Below are 13,360 nucleotides of genomic sequence, written 5' to 3'. Positions count from 1 at the left end.
GACACTGATATTTAATAAACACCTCTAAAAGTGTAACAAGCATAGCATACAGCTTATTACACTGTATTGTTGTTTCAACCAAGTGTGATAATAATTATGGACATCACCAATCTCAGTTCTTTCACATTCTTTTCTTCTCCATTCTTTTCATTCAGCCACATTCTACTCTAATCTATTCCAACCCGGAATTATTACAAACAAAGAGAAACACGTATGATTTAGAATAAACTATATCTTTAATCAAGGATACTACGACTGAAACACATTTGATGAGTTCCACAAACATTTTTTTTTACAATCACTGGAGACAAATATCGTTGGCTACAATGCAAAGTGGAAAATAAGAGCATTCAACAAACTAAATGGATATGTTCATATGTATATGCATTTGTGTAATGCATATTTGTGATATTCATTAAATATCCAGTACCTAATGTAATATCTAATGAAGGCATAAAGCCAAAACATGCTGGTGAGACAACAGTTTTCATCCTCATGGACAAAAAGAGTGCAATCTTTATAATTGGTTTTAACCTATGTAAATCTTACCAGAGAGTGCATAGCACAAATGTGTCAGCGTATTAGCACCAACTAGTAAAAAGGTGCAAGAATTGTCTCAGGAAGCGATTGGTTTGAATGGGCGTATTATTTCTGAGATGTGATGAGAGCTGACAAGACTTCCAGCATAGTCAGAGGTTCCTGTGGTGAAGTGAGACCTGCAATAGTTCCAATCTATCTTACAATTCACGGATGTAACAGACATTCAATGTCCTTTGAAAGCCATTAAATATTATCAAAACATTGTGTTCAGTACAATATCCTAAATAAACCAACCCACTCATTAATTCATCATGATAAACCTGAATACAGAGCAAGGCCTTGGGCACAAGACAGGAAAGAAGATCCAGTGTTTTCTCCTCTCTGGAGGGTAAGACACAAATACAAAAAACAATTCAACCTGTTCTCTCAATTCCTGAAAAGTTCATTTTATGAAGACATGAGATCTGATTTCAGTGTAGCGGTGGCTATGTTTACATGCACAAAGAATTCCCTTCTTAACCCAGTTACTCCAGTAATCTGGTTTTGAGTTGAAACATGTAAATGTCATAAATGAGTTAGAATAACCCAGTTAAGCTTATACCTCTGATTATGAGAAACCTGGTTAAGATGCCTGGTTTACCCACGTATTAAACAGGTTACTGTATTTGTAGACAGGATTATTCTGTTAATTGATTTATTCAGAGCAACACTCGAGTCACACTCGGACAAAGGCACACACTCTTCCTGTCCTGTGCTACGTTTGTGCCTGTGTTTGTTGTTATAACGATGAGTGTCGTACAGGATACCTTCAATCGTGTTTGTAATATAGGTGAAAATGTCAAATGTGTGTCATCTGTGCAGGATAAGTGCCAGCAGTTGCTTGACCAGACGTAGAGCTGGTTGACTGATGGGATAGTGAGACGGCAGCTTCTCCTCGGCACATGACAGCTTCACATAGTACCTGGATGGAGGAAATGAAAGATTTATACATAGATAGATACATGTTGCTGTTGTTGTCAATAAATTACATATAACATAAAAGATGCTGCTTCGGGGTTCACTTATACTGACTCATATATAAATATATATATAAATATATATATATATTTCCCTTGTGTCTAGATACTGCAGCTGCGTATGTCACCTTATGGTTTAAATAGCTATATCCAAAGGAAATTGCACTGGATCAACCTTAACTTGTAATGTAGAATGACCTCTTATAAGATGCATGCTTGTATCCCTTCTCTGTAAGTCTGACTTCCGTCTTCGCCGAGGTTCACATAGTTACTCTCATTACTCATTACTCTCAACAGTAGAATGACCTCTATCAGGATGCATGCTTGCATCCTCATGTAGGCTCGTCTCCTACCACCGCTTGAGGTTTGCAACAAGCTTGTTGCTACACATTGATCTTTCTATTACTGATTACTTACCTGCTATACCTTCAGCATGCTTGCTGGGTAACCAGGGAGCTGCTAGTGCCATAACCACCAAACATAACTGTATTACCATTTGTTGCAATAAATGGTTTTATCTTTTGACTTGAGTGTTCCTGACTGAAATATGGGTTTTTGAAGGCTGATACCAATTCCAAAATTTATGGATTGAAACTGCTGATATATTTTTGAATTTGACCATTTTCAAGTCTAAAATAAAAAAATACAATAATCAAGTGTTTCCTCCAGAATTGTATTATTAGAATTTAAGCTTCTGAAACAGCATGTAGGGCCACTAAAATATAATAATAAGAAGAAGAATTAGTGTTGCATTAGAATCAGTTAAGGTCTTAGTTAACCAGTATAGTATTGATCAATTCTACAATAAATATATAATCAAACTGCATCATATCCATCATATCAGAGGTGGACGACACTGACTGGACCAGATCTGGTTTTTAATAAAAGGCCAATATCAGCCACATATATCAGCTATTGGCAGTTTCAGTCCAAAGATCTCTGTGTCAGTAGCGGTCTTCAAAAGCCCATATTGGCCGAACTCCACTTACAATCTCTCACATCTCTACCAAGCAAACCAACAACAAACAAACCTGAACTCCTCTCTGTAGTGGGACCGTAGGTGCTGTCCCAGCTGATGGCTGTACTGCAGGCAGGCCAGCAGGAGGCGACAGCGCTGGAACAGCAGAACAGACTGGAGCGGATTCAGAGCCGACCGCTGGACGTCTGACAGAACCAGCACTACCTGCTGGGCCTGGTAGCCAATGAAGGACAACTAGAGAGACAGAGGCCAGATTTGGGTTAGAGCCTGGTTCATTAGATTATGGGAGAAAGACAAACTGTTATAAACAAAAAGACAGCAGGGAAGACAAAAGAAAGAAAGAAACTGAGTCCAGATTCTGTTCAGTCCTGCAGTACATTGGTGGCGATAATGTATAGGTTTTTTGAAAAACAAGAAGACGATTGTGGGAGTTGTATGTTTTCACAATACAACTTTTACTTATTTTGATTAATAAAATACTGCCCAAGTCTGCCATTTTTTGCTCTCCAGGTTTGGTGTTGAATCGTCTGCACACTGTGCACCTTGAGATGATTTTCCTGATGGCTGCGTTAGCGTGGGGAATCCAGTACTTCTGACGTAACTTTGCAAGCATGTAGTTGCGCCCACAGTGTCCACCTTCTTTATGGATGTGTTGCAGGATGAGAATGGCAACATGTGAGTCTTTAGAGAGAATTGCTGGGTGTTTAGCCTCTTCTGGCATAGCAGATTTATTGAGCCTGCCGCCGACTCTCAGTATTCCATCCTGCAGAATGGGATCTAACTTGTTGATCTGCCTGATTTTCTTCACGTGAGTGCCTTTCTGCAGGGCCATAATTTCTTCGGTGTATTCCTGTAGCTGCCTGAAGCATATGAGCTCTGTTTCAGCTTTATCCAAGTCTTCCAGAGAGAGTAGGCTTGGCTCCGTTTTCGATTTGTATTTGATTATGTGCTGTGTGACAAGCATCTTCTGTTTATCTGGATTGCCCTCAGACTGACTGATTATAGCTTGAAGTTCTTTCCTTTTGTTACTCAAGTGCAGTAGCATTTCTCTGAGCCTGAGAAGCCATGCAGCTGCTCTCTTCAGCCGTAGCCATTCTGAGTAATGAGTGATAAGCTTGTTCACTGGGTCAGCTTTCTCCTCTGCATTTGTTAAGTTGACTGTAGCACATTTCTTGACTTCAGGGTCATCTCCAGGAAGTAGACTTATTTGATCAGGTCGTTTTGGCCATTCACTCTCTGGTTTCAGCAGAAAACTTGGGCCTTGAATCCAAGTCTCACTTTGGATGAAGGTTTCAGTTTTCAATCCTCTTGACGCCTGGTCAGCTGGATTCAGTGTAGAGTTGACGTATTGCCATTGTGAAGGCTGAGAATGCTCCCTTATCACTGTGATTCTGTTGGCTACAAAGGTCTTGAAGCGAGTGCTTTCATTTGAGATGTACTTGAGCACCGTAGTGCTATCAGTCCAGAAGACAGATTCATGGAGATGGACTTCAAGTTCACGTTTAAGCAGCTTGTCTATCTTTACTGCGACAACAGCTGCTGTCAACTCCAGTCTTGGTATGGTGACATGCTTCAGTGGCGCTACCCTTGCCTTCCCCATTAGGAAGGAACAGTGCTGTGCCTGTGCAATGGTGTAGCTGTGCCGTCTGTAGAAGTCCAAACCCCACTGGCTTGATGCATCTATTTACACTAAAGCCAGCAAGTAGCTCCAGGTTTGCTCGCCACTTGTGCCATTTCTGGGCATGCTCATCTCCTATCTGTTCATCCCAACTATGTCTCTCCTTACACAGGTCTCTTAGGATGAGTTTCATTGGCAATATGATTGGTGCCAAGAATCCAAGGGGATCATAAATTGAGCTGACAATGGACAAGATTCTACGTCTTGTGATAGGCTTGTCCTGCACGTTCATCTGGAACTTGAAACTGTCAGTCTCTGTGCACCATTGGATGCCTAGGGCTCGCTCCATAGGAAGCGTGTTGTGGCTTAGGTCCAGATTTTTCTTTTCAGCTGCCCTTTCCTCTTCTGGGATAGACAACAAGACAGTCCTGCTGTTGCTAACCCACTTGGTCAGATGGAAACCACCTTTGGAACACAGAGCTTGGAGGTCCCTTGTCAGATCAACCGCTTGTTCTTCTGATGCCACTGACTTTAAGCAGTCATCGACATAAAAGTTTCTGAGCACTGTATCAACTGCCTCCGACGTTGTTGTCTCTCTTCCGTCTTCTGCTGTTCTTCTCAGGGCGTAGGAAGCACAACTGGGTGAAGATGTGGCACCAAAAAGATGTACTGTCATCCTGTACTCCCCCATCTCTTCACTCAAATCGCCCTCCGGTCACCACAGGAATCGAAGAAGGTCAGCATCTTCATCCGGGACTCTCACTTGATAGAACATTGATTCTATATCCGCCATCAGTGCTATTGGCTCCTCCCTGAATCTTATAAGAACGCCAATAAGCGTGTTGGTGAGGTCTGGTCCTTGGAGTAACTGCTCATTAAGAGAGGTTCCCTGATATGTAGCAGTGCAATCAAAGACCACACGGATCTTATGTTTCTTTGGGTGGTATACTCCATGGTGAGGAATATACCACACTCTGCCATCTGTTCGACTCAACTGCTCCTTGGGAACTTTGACAGCGTAGCCTTTTTCAATGATGCCTTTCATGAATGTTTTATAGTCCTCATGGAACTCCAGGTTTCTCTTAAGCTTTTTCTTAAGACTGATGGCACGCTGTTCTGCGATGCAACGGTTGTTTGGCATCTTGATGTTCTCATTTCTCAAAGGCAGACCTATACAGTAATGTCCATCAATCAGTTCTGCTGACTTAGTAACTGAGCGCATGAACTGGTGATCCTCATATGACATCTCTTCTTTCTCCTCACAGCTGCGCTCTGGGAAGTCTGCATTATAATGCTGAATTAAAAGCTATTCTATTTCTATGACCGAGATACGATTAACTGTGTAGCTCTGCAGTTTAGTACTGTCTGTCTCAAGGCCATCTCCTCCTCTTAGAGGTCCGTTAACTACCCATCCAAGGGCGGTCTTTACTGCGTAGGGTCCTTCACCTTTACTATTTATCACATGCCACGGCTCCAGTGCTTTGGGTATGTCAGTGCCTATGAGTAGGCCAACCTCTGCTTCAATGTGCGGTAGATGCACCTCTTTCAAATAAGACCATCTTGCGATGTCTTCCTGCTGTGGGATGTTTTCTTTCTTCACTGGAATATGACTTTGTGTGAAGACCTTTGGCAGTTCAATGTATGTGTTTTCTTCAACTCCACATACTTCTAGATCTGACAGGACACAACTCTTTATCACCTTTTGACTGTCAGCTTTGTCCCGACCCATTGTGCTGAGAAGGATATTGGTCCTCTTTCCTTTGAGATTTAACTGTCTTTGGAGATCTTCAGTGCAAAAAGTCGCTGTGCTCCCAGGATCCATAAAAGCGTATGTCTCGACATATCTCTCGCTCTTCTTTGACTTGATCTTCACTGGCACCACAGCTAGTACACACTCCTCTCCTCCAGCCCCAGTGTATCCACATACCTCTTGGTCCAGTGATACGCAAGCACTGGTGATCTCTTTGTTCTCAGTGTTATTTTCTTCATTCTTTTCAGTTGTGGCACTGTCTTCTTTGGTGACATGTAATATGTCTGGGTGACGTTGCGAGCACATCAGACACTCCATTCACTTCTTACAGTCTTTACTAAGGTGCCCCTGTGTAAGGCATCCAAAACATAGGCCTTTAGACTTTAAAAAGCCTATTCTCTCCCCGCTTGGTAGCTCTTTGATTTTACTGCACTGAGTGAGAGTGTGATTCTTCTGGCAGAATGCACAGGGTTTCTGGAATGCATTGGTAACAACTTTAGCTGAGCTGCTCTTCTGTGCCGTTGCACCTTGATTCTTTTCTTCTGCCGCCAGAGTGACACCTGTAGCAAAGCAAATTCCTCTTGGGAATTGTATCCTTGGGAAATTTCTCTTTACCTTTTCTGTCTGTGGATGGGCGACTCTCCAATATGTCTCCAAACAGAGGGTCCATAGCTACCTTTGCCTGTCGGTCTATGAAATCAACTAGGTCAGAGAACCGTGCACGTCCTCTTCCTCTCTCTTGAATCTCAAAGACTGTCATTCTCCATTTCTCACGCATTCTGTAGGGAAGTTTTGAGATAACAACTCGCATATTGGTGGGGTTGTCCATTTCCTCCATAAACTCAATATCATCCATGCTGTTCCTACAGCCTATTAGGAATAGAGCATAGGTGTTCAATGCCTTACAATCCTCTAGCTTGATCTGAGGCCATTTTAGTGCCTTGTCCATATATGCGCTGGCTATCTTCAGCTCATTCCCGTAATGCTTGTGGAGTAGCTTTCTGGCCTCTCTGTAGCCTCTGTCTGGTGCCATGTGCTCAAAGCTGCGGACAAGCTCTTGTGGCTGCCCACTGTTATACTGCTCCAAGTAGTATAACTTGTCCTGGTAGCTTTCAGTCTTGCTATCCACAGCATGATGAAATGCCCTGACAAAGGATCTGTAAGTCAGTGGGTCACCTTTAAACACAGGAATATCCTTATGTGGAAGGTGAGACATATTCTGCTGCTTGACGAGCATTTCAGTAATCATATTTTGTCTGTGCATAACTTGATAGAGCTCGTTGTCCTTTCGTCCAGGTTGCTGGTGACTGCGGTACCGTGGTTGATCTCTCTGTGTGTCTTGTGTTCTTGAGGCTTTTGCAGACTTAGCTGGAACGTGTGCAGCTTGTCTTCCCATTGGTGGATGAAAGAGTGGATAGGCCTCACTTACATCCTCCTTGATACTGATTCTGGACAACTTCGTTGACATGTGACTACTGTTTATGCCATCTTGTGTGTTGTCATATTCTTCGAACACTTTAAGCTTTGCACTGGATTCTGCAATTGCTGTCTCAATTTCCAGTTGCTCCTTTTTGGCTTTCAGCTCTGCCTCTTCAAGTTCAAGGGCTTGCTTCTTTTTCAAAGCTGCAGCACGTGCAAGCAGCGCAGCATGCTCTGCTTCTTCTTTAATGCGCGCTGAAGACCCTGAGTTTGCAGATGAAGCACCTGAACTGTGTCTAGATGTTGAGCCAGGTTTACGGCATCTTGTGGCAACTTGAGAAATGCTGTCTTTTGGTGTAACATCATCTTCAATGTCTCTTACCATACCTGTAAAATAATCTTCTTTGGCATCATCTTCCTTTTCATCTATAATACCCTTGCGCAATCTAGCAGTCCATTCCTCTGTATGCTCGACAAAGTCTCTTATGGACGCTGATCTGGGGTCAAACCAATTGCGCTGATCTTCTTGTCTTTCATCATCATTCATTAGAACCAATACTTCTGCATTGAGCTCCATAAACTCTCCATATAACTTGGAAAAGTAATGTAGAATTAACTCTTCAACTCTATTCAAATTTGTAGCATCCTCTTTAAGCCTATCAATTTCTTTTATCTTGCCTGTAAGCTGAGCCAGCTTTCCTCTTCTAGCTCCTATAAGCCTATTAAGTCTTTCTTCTAATGCCTTTTCAGTGGGCTTTGGCGCCCTCTTGTGGTCAAGCTCTTCTGTGGCCACATGTTTTCCAGATTGTTCTGCCATCTTAATTAATCAATGCACAAACTGCTTGCAAGAGTTTCAAAACTCTTCAAATTCGTTTTCCAATAAAAACAACTGCACAGCAATTTCTTCTTGAATGCAAAGACTATCCAAAATAGCTTGAGTCCAATGGTAACAGACCAGTCCCGCAGAAATGTAGCTCACTGAATGACCTTGACTTAATTAGCAAAGCACAGACCTTGTTTTAGCTAACATCAGTATCAGATTTGTTAGGCTTCTTTCTTGATCCTTTTCTTTCATTTGCTGGCAGATTAATTAATAACTCCAGTACCGTATTTCCTCGCTGAATTGCTGATTTTCTTGTGTTCATTCATCCGTGTAAAACTCCCGACACTTGCGTCCCTCTATCCTCCGCAAGTCCCGATCCTGTTCTTTCCAAGGCGAGCTCAGTTTTTTGACTAACATGTAGCAGCACTCCTTCAGTGTTTCAAAATGAGCAACTACTGGGTAAAGTCCAAAAGCAATGAGTCTGACGCGAATAAATCTCGAGAGACCATAACTCCATTTAGAACGTTTAGTGGAGAAATAAAACCGTTACAGACTAACAAGATTCGTCAATTGGCAATCATTTTCTCTCGGTCAAAAAACTGTGTTGCTCCGTGGACTTTCTCACTCCAATTGAGTCTAATGACGGTGACGTCAAAGTAAAGGAGCATTTCAACTACTTAGAATCTATTAGGCTATATGCCTACATAAGAAACTATAGGAAATCGAATGTTCTATAATAATCAACAAATATGACTATAATACAAATTAACTATTCAATATCACTAGTATTTCAATTAACATTATTAGCTATCAACATTATTTCAAATATACAAATTACAAATATATCAAAATATCTTTTCCCCTAGAATGGCTCTTACAAAGGGCATTTAAGAAGCAGCGAGTATGGAACACACCTTGCTGAGATCTGAAAAAGAGTTTGACTGCTGAACTTGTATGCATTAACCATGTATGTTAGGTGAAAATTCCCCCTGGCTGTTTCTAAGTATTCTCTATAGTGTCTCTGTAGTGAAGTGAACTGAATTGAACAGAAAGTGATGGTGAGGAATTTTACCAGGTGAGGATGAGGCTGCAGGACACTGAGGATCCAGCCAACAGTCAGGAAGTTCTCCACAGAGGAACACCTGCTGGCCTGAAACACGCACAAAGCATTACAACGACCTGATAGGTTAAAGGTCTGCTGATACAGTTCGGACAAATTGTCTGGACTGGAACATCACATTTATCACTCTAACAACAGAACAGAAACATCACATTCATTATATTACTTACAAGCCTGAAAAACAACAATAATCACATTACCTACTAGTCTGAAATACAGTGCTGAGGAGCAGTTTCACTACATGTAATTAAACGAATTAACTGATTAATTAAACTAATTAAACTGCTAATCTAGTAGTTTAACTTTTAACATTTTACAGTTGCAGTAACTAAATTCAAATCTGGATTGTGTTTTTAGAAGTTTATTACTTTTTTGTCATTTTGAGTCATAGTTAACCGCTGCAGCTATTCTTGGCTATAAAAGAAAAGAAGGCAATTGCATTTTGTTCACCGTTTCTATTTTTTATTTTATTTACTCCTTTAATTGCCAATCAGATGTTACAAATATCTTTTTATTTATTTAAATTTATACACAACAGAAAGTTACTGTTCCGTCTGCTTTTTTTGTGACAAAGCCAACTTGGGATGTTAGAGTGAAAATGTAGGCGTGATGGGCATTACATCAGGTAAGATAACAAGATAACATAAGATAAGATAGCACTTTATTGATCCCCTTGGGGAAATTCAGTTACAAAAGAAAGTTAACATTCCTGTGTGTGCGTGTGTGTGTGTGTATGTGAGGGGAGTTACACTCTTGCTAACACAAATTCTTAAATGCATCGTTCACAGTATTAATAGGTTTTAGGAAAAATGTTTAGGTTTACAACGATTTAGATCAGATGTGTGTACGAATACAGCAAGCATGAAGCATGATGGGAGAACTACTACAATGGATAGTAGTGGCACAACACGGCCATTTATTACCCTTATTACCCTCTCTCTCTCCAGCAGGAGTAGCTGGATACAAGCTATTTCTATCAGGGTATTTCAATACTCACCTCCTGGCCTAAAACCACGAGCTCAAAGAGCAGGGAGCAGGCAGCATCCAGGTACTCAGCAAGTAAGGCCTGAAGCTGAGACAGAGAGACACAACAAACATGATGAATTGATAAAAACAGATAATACAACATTTAAAAACCAATAACAATTGCTAGTAGAGATCCACCTACCTCAGAGTCAACAGGAGTTCCCTGGTTGTGTGTTTGTAGCTCTGGATCACACACCAAGGCTAGCAGCAGTCTGGCTGTCAGGGCCCCTCTGCAGGGAGAAAAGCACTTTTAAGCATTTCTTGGCATTTTTTAAATCATTTTCACTGGGATTCCTGCTTTGTTGGGTTTTATACATTGGAGAGAGATGTGAAAAATGGATGAGAGATGACGGGACAAAGGTCAGGAGCCGTTTCAATCTTTACCCTCATAAAGAAAAGGGAAGCTGCTCAGAGCTTGTACCAATTCTGACTTGATTTACAGCATAAATGATCTTGTGACATAGTACCTCAAAGTTATCCAACTAACCAAGTAACCAAACAGTGGCTAGCCTACAGGTTTATTATATGTAAGGATAGGAAATACAGGAATACAGGAAGTACAACACAAGTAGACAGACAGACAAGCAGGCAGTCCAGGATTCAAGTGGATGGACAGGCAGACAGACAGAGGAAAGGTGAGTTGTTTACTTTTTGGCAGTCAGCAGGCTGAGTCTGGCTGGTTCCACCTCCGTCTCTCTGAACATGACAGCCAAGGTCTGGGCGGTCAGAGTGCTCAGTCTGGGGTGGGGGGAGTGGGGTATTGAGGTTAGAGCCTTTATCAGACAATACAACAGTTAACATGTCACTCCCTACCACCCCACCAATGATGCAGTGCAGTCCCTCTCTGGGCTGAGCGGTAAATGTGTCACCTTGTGGTTGTTTATGGTGTGGAACTAGAAGGACTAAAGAGAAGCCGTCACTCAGTGGACCGAACCTGACAAATGTACTTGCCTAACTGGTTATTAAACCTATTCATTTTCACCTGTAATAGTAGCGCCCTCCTACAGTGTAATTATGGAAATACCAGAACATAGTGGTGACATGAAGCATTCCCCCAAGTTTTGTCAAAATCCCATCAGCTGTGTCTGATATATCAAGCAGACACACACACACACAAACACACACACACACACACACACACACAGTGTGCGTAGTGTCGCCGTGATGACTTGAATTGAAAGATAGCTTTGAAATGCACAAGGAAGGGGCATTTTTACATTAACATTTTACATTAACCCAATAGGAAGAACAAAACCAGCACATCCTGAGGAAGGCTCTGGCTCTAAAAAAAAATTCAGCTCAAGTATCATTTTTCACTGCATCTCCTTCCACATTCGGATGTCTCTAGTGCTCTAGGCTTTAAATTACAAAACATCAAGGTAACTTAAATGGGAAAAAAATAGGCAAGGGAATTTCTACTGATACCTGACATCTTTATTTAGAAAGTCAATAAAGTAGGTATAAAGAAGCAGGGTTAAGTGGGACTCACTAGAACACACTAAAACACACCAGCAGGGGACATGAAACAAACATAAACCTGCATTTTAACCTGCACAAAACATGACTTTGTAGTGCATACAGGTATAAAAGCATAATGGTAAGGATAGATAGACAGGCAACACATTAACACACACACAAACACACACACACACACACACACACACACAAAATCAGCTTTTTACCAATTAGGGACACGGCCCACACAGTCTATACACTCAAAGCCTGCCTTTCTAACAGCGCTAAGCCTGTTGTATAAAAACAAAGCAGCTTAAAACCCCACAGACTGACTTCTCTGTATTAAGGAGGCTAGAGGTGAGACACACTTTCACACGCATACACACACACACACACACACACACACACACACTGTGAGGCTTACAGTAGTTGATCTGCAGTGTGGACTCCTTGGGGGCTCTGACAGCCGTGAAGGGAATCCTCTAGAGTCTGAACCAGGAACACACACATCTCACTGGACTGGAACACACACACAAAAATACAAATTTGGAAAGTTGGAAAGATGGGTAGAGCCAGATGCTGTATATCCAATAGATTATATTTTTTTAAGGTCAGGGCTCCTAGACGCTGGCTGCCTACAATCTGCCTGAGGAGCTTAGGCTGGCTAAAGCAGTATCATCTTTTATTAAATCACTTTATCTCTTTGCAACAGGAAGCAACAGGGTTGATGAGAAATGTGTTCTTAATGTTAACTATCACTAACAATACCACTGGTGTGAGATAAAGGCTACCAATTGTCTCGCCCATGGTCTCATTTGTTTACAGTAATTACACCAAGTTATCACATTTCATTTGACAATGATATTGATGTTTTAAAATGCTAACCGTAGCACCTGTAACTTCAGTTGAAGGATTACATGCTCCTCTATGGATTGAAAAAATTCGAATACCCTTCGGTTTATGAAACCCTTTCATAACTCATTGATTAAACTCAAAAATGCATGCTGGTCAAGCTGAGAACAAGGCTGCTTTTCTGTGTGTGTGTGTGTGTGTGGGGGGGTGTATGTGTGTGTGTGCATGCGCTTTAAAATGAATATCTCACCCTCCAGAATAGCTTTCGTAGTGTTATATTGCGGAGGGCAGCAGTTCTTAGTTCCTGTAGTAACAGATAGAGGCTCTCCAGGTTGATTCCCTCCTGCAGGAGCTCAGCACTCAGCTGACGAAACAGATGGGCTGTCCGCTCCCAGCTACACACACACACACACACACAAATCATAAATAATGTTTGTTATTCTATTAAAATGCTGCAGCTCTTTTTGATCTGAGTGAAGGGAGTTTGTGTACCTGATGGCAGGAAGTCGACTGCGGGGGGAGGAGCTGGACAAAGCACTGCACCTCCTTCTATAGAGCGGATCTAACAACAGAGTGGACCTCTGAACACACATACACACACACACACACACACACGCACACACTTATTAGTCATGGGCAAAAGCAAAAAAGAAAGAAAGAAAGAAAGAAAGCAAGAAAGAAAGTAAGAAAGAGAGACAGAAAGAAATCATGTCACGCACAATAATGTAACTGTTCCATGAGCTCTGTAGATGCAGGTAGATT

At 41.7% G+C, this 13,360-nt stretch overlaps 1 protein-coding gene across 1 annotated transcript; it reads right to left on the bottom strand.

The window, feature by feature from the left end:
• Positions 1 to 1,389: 1,389 nt before the first annotated feature.
• On the bottom strand, positions 1,390 to 13,356 carry LOC144538409 (uncharacterized protein C12orf56 homolog; the record flags this gene model as incomplete). Its single annotated transcript, XM_078282440.1, has 10 exons — positions 1,390 to 1,501; positions 2,588 to 2,769; positions 9,218 to 9,295; positions 10,263 to 10,337; positions 10,434 to 10,521; positions 10,940 to 11,029; positions 12,171 to 12,265; positions 12,849 to 12,993; positions 13,091 to 13,179; positions 13,318 to 13,356. Coding segments are annotated over 10 exons (993 nt in total), but the record flags the coding sequence as incomplete, so codon positions are not given.
• Positions 13,357 to 13,360: the final 4 nt, after the last annotated feature.

Source organism: Centroberyx gerrardi, unplaced genomic scaffold (genome assembly GCF_048128805.1).
Source record: "Centroberyx gerrardi isolate f3 unplaced genomic scaffold, fCenGer3.hap1.cur.20231027 Scaffold_480, whole genome shotgun sequence".
Taxonomy (NCBI): domain Eukaryota; kingdom Metazoa; phylum Chordata; class Actinopteri; order Beryciformes; family Berycidae; genus Centroberyx; species Centroberyx gerrardi.
This window is presented reverse-complemented; position numbering and strand designations above follow the sequence as displayed.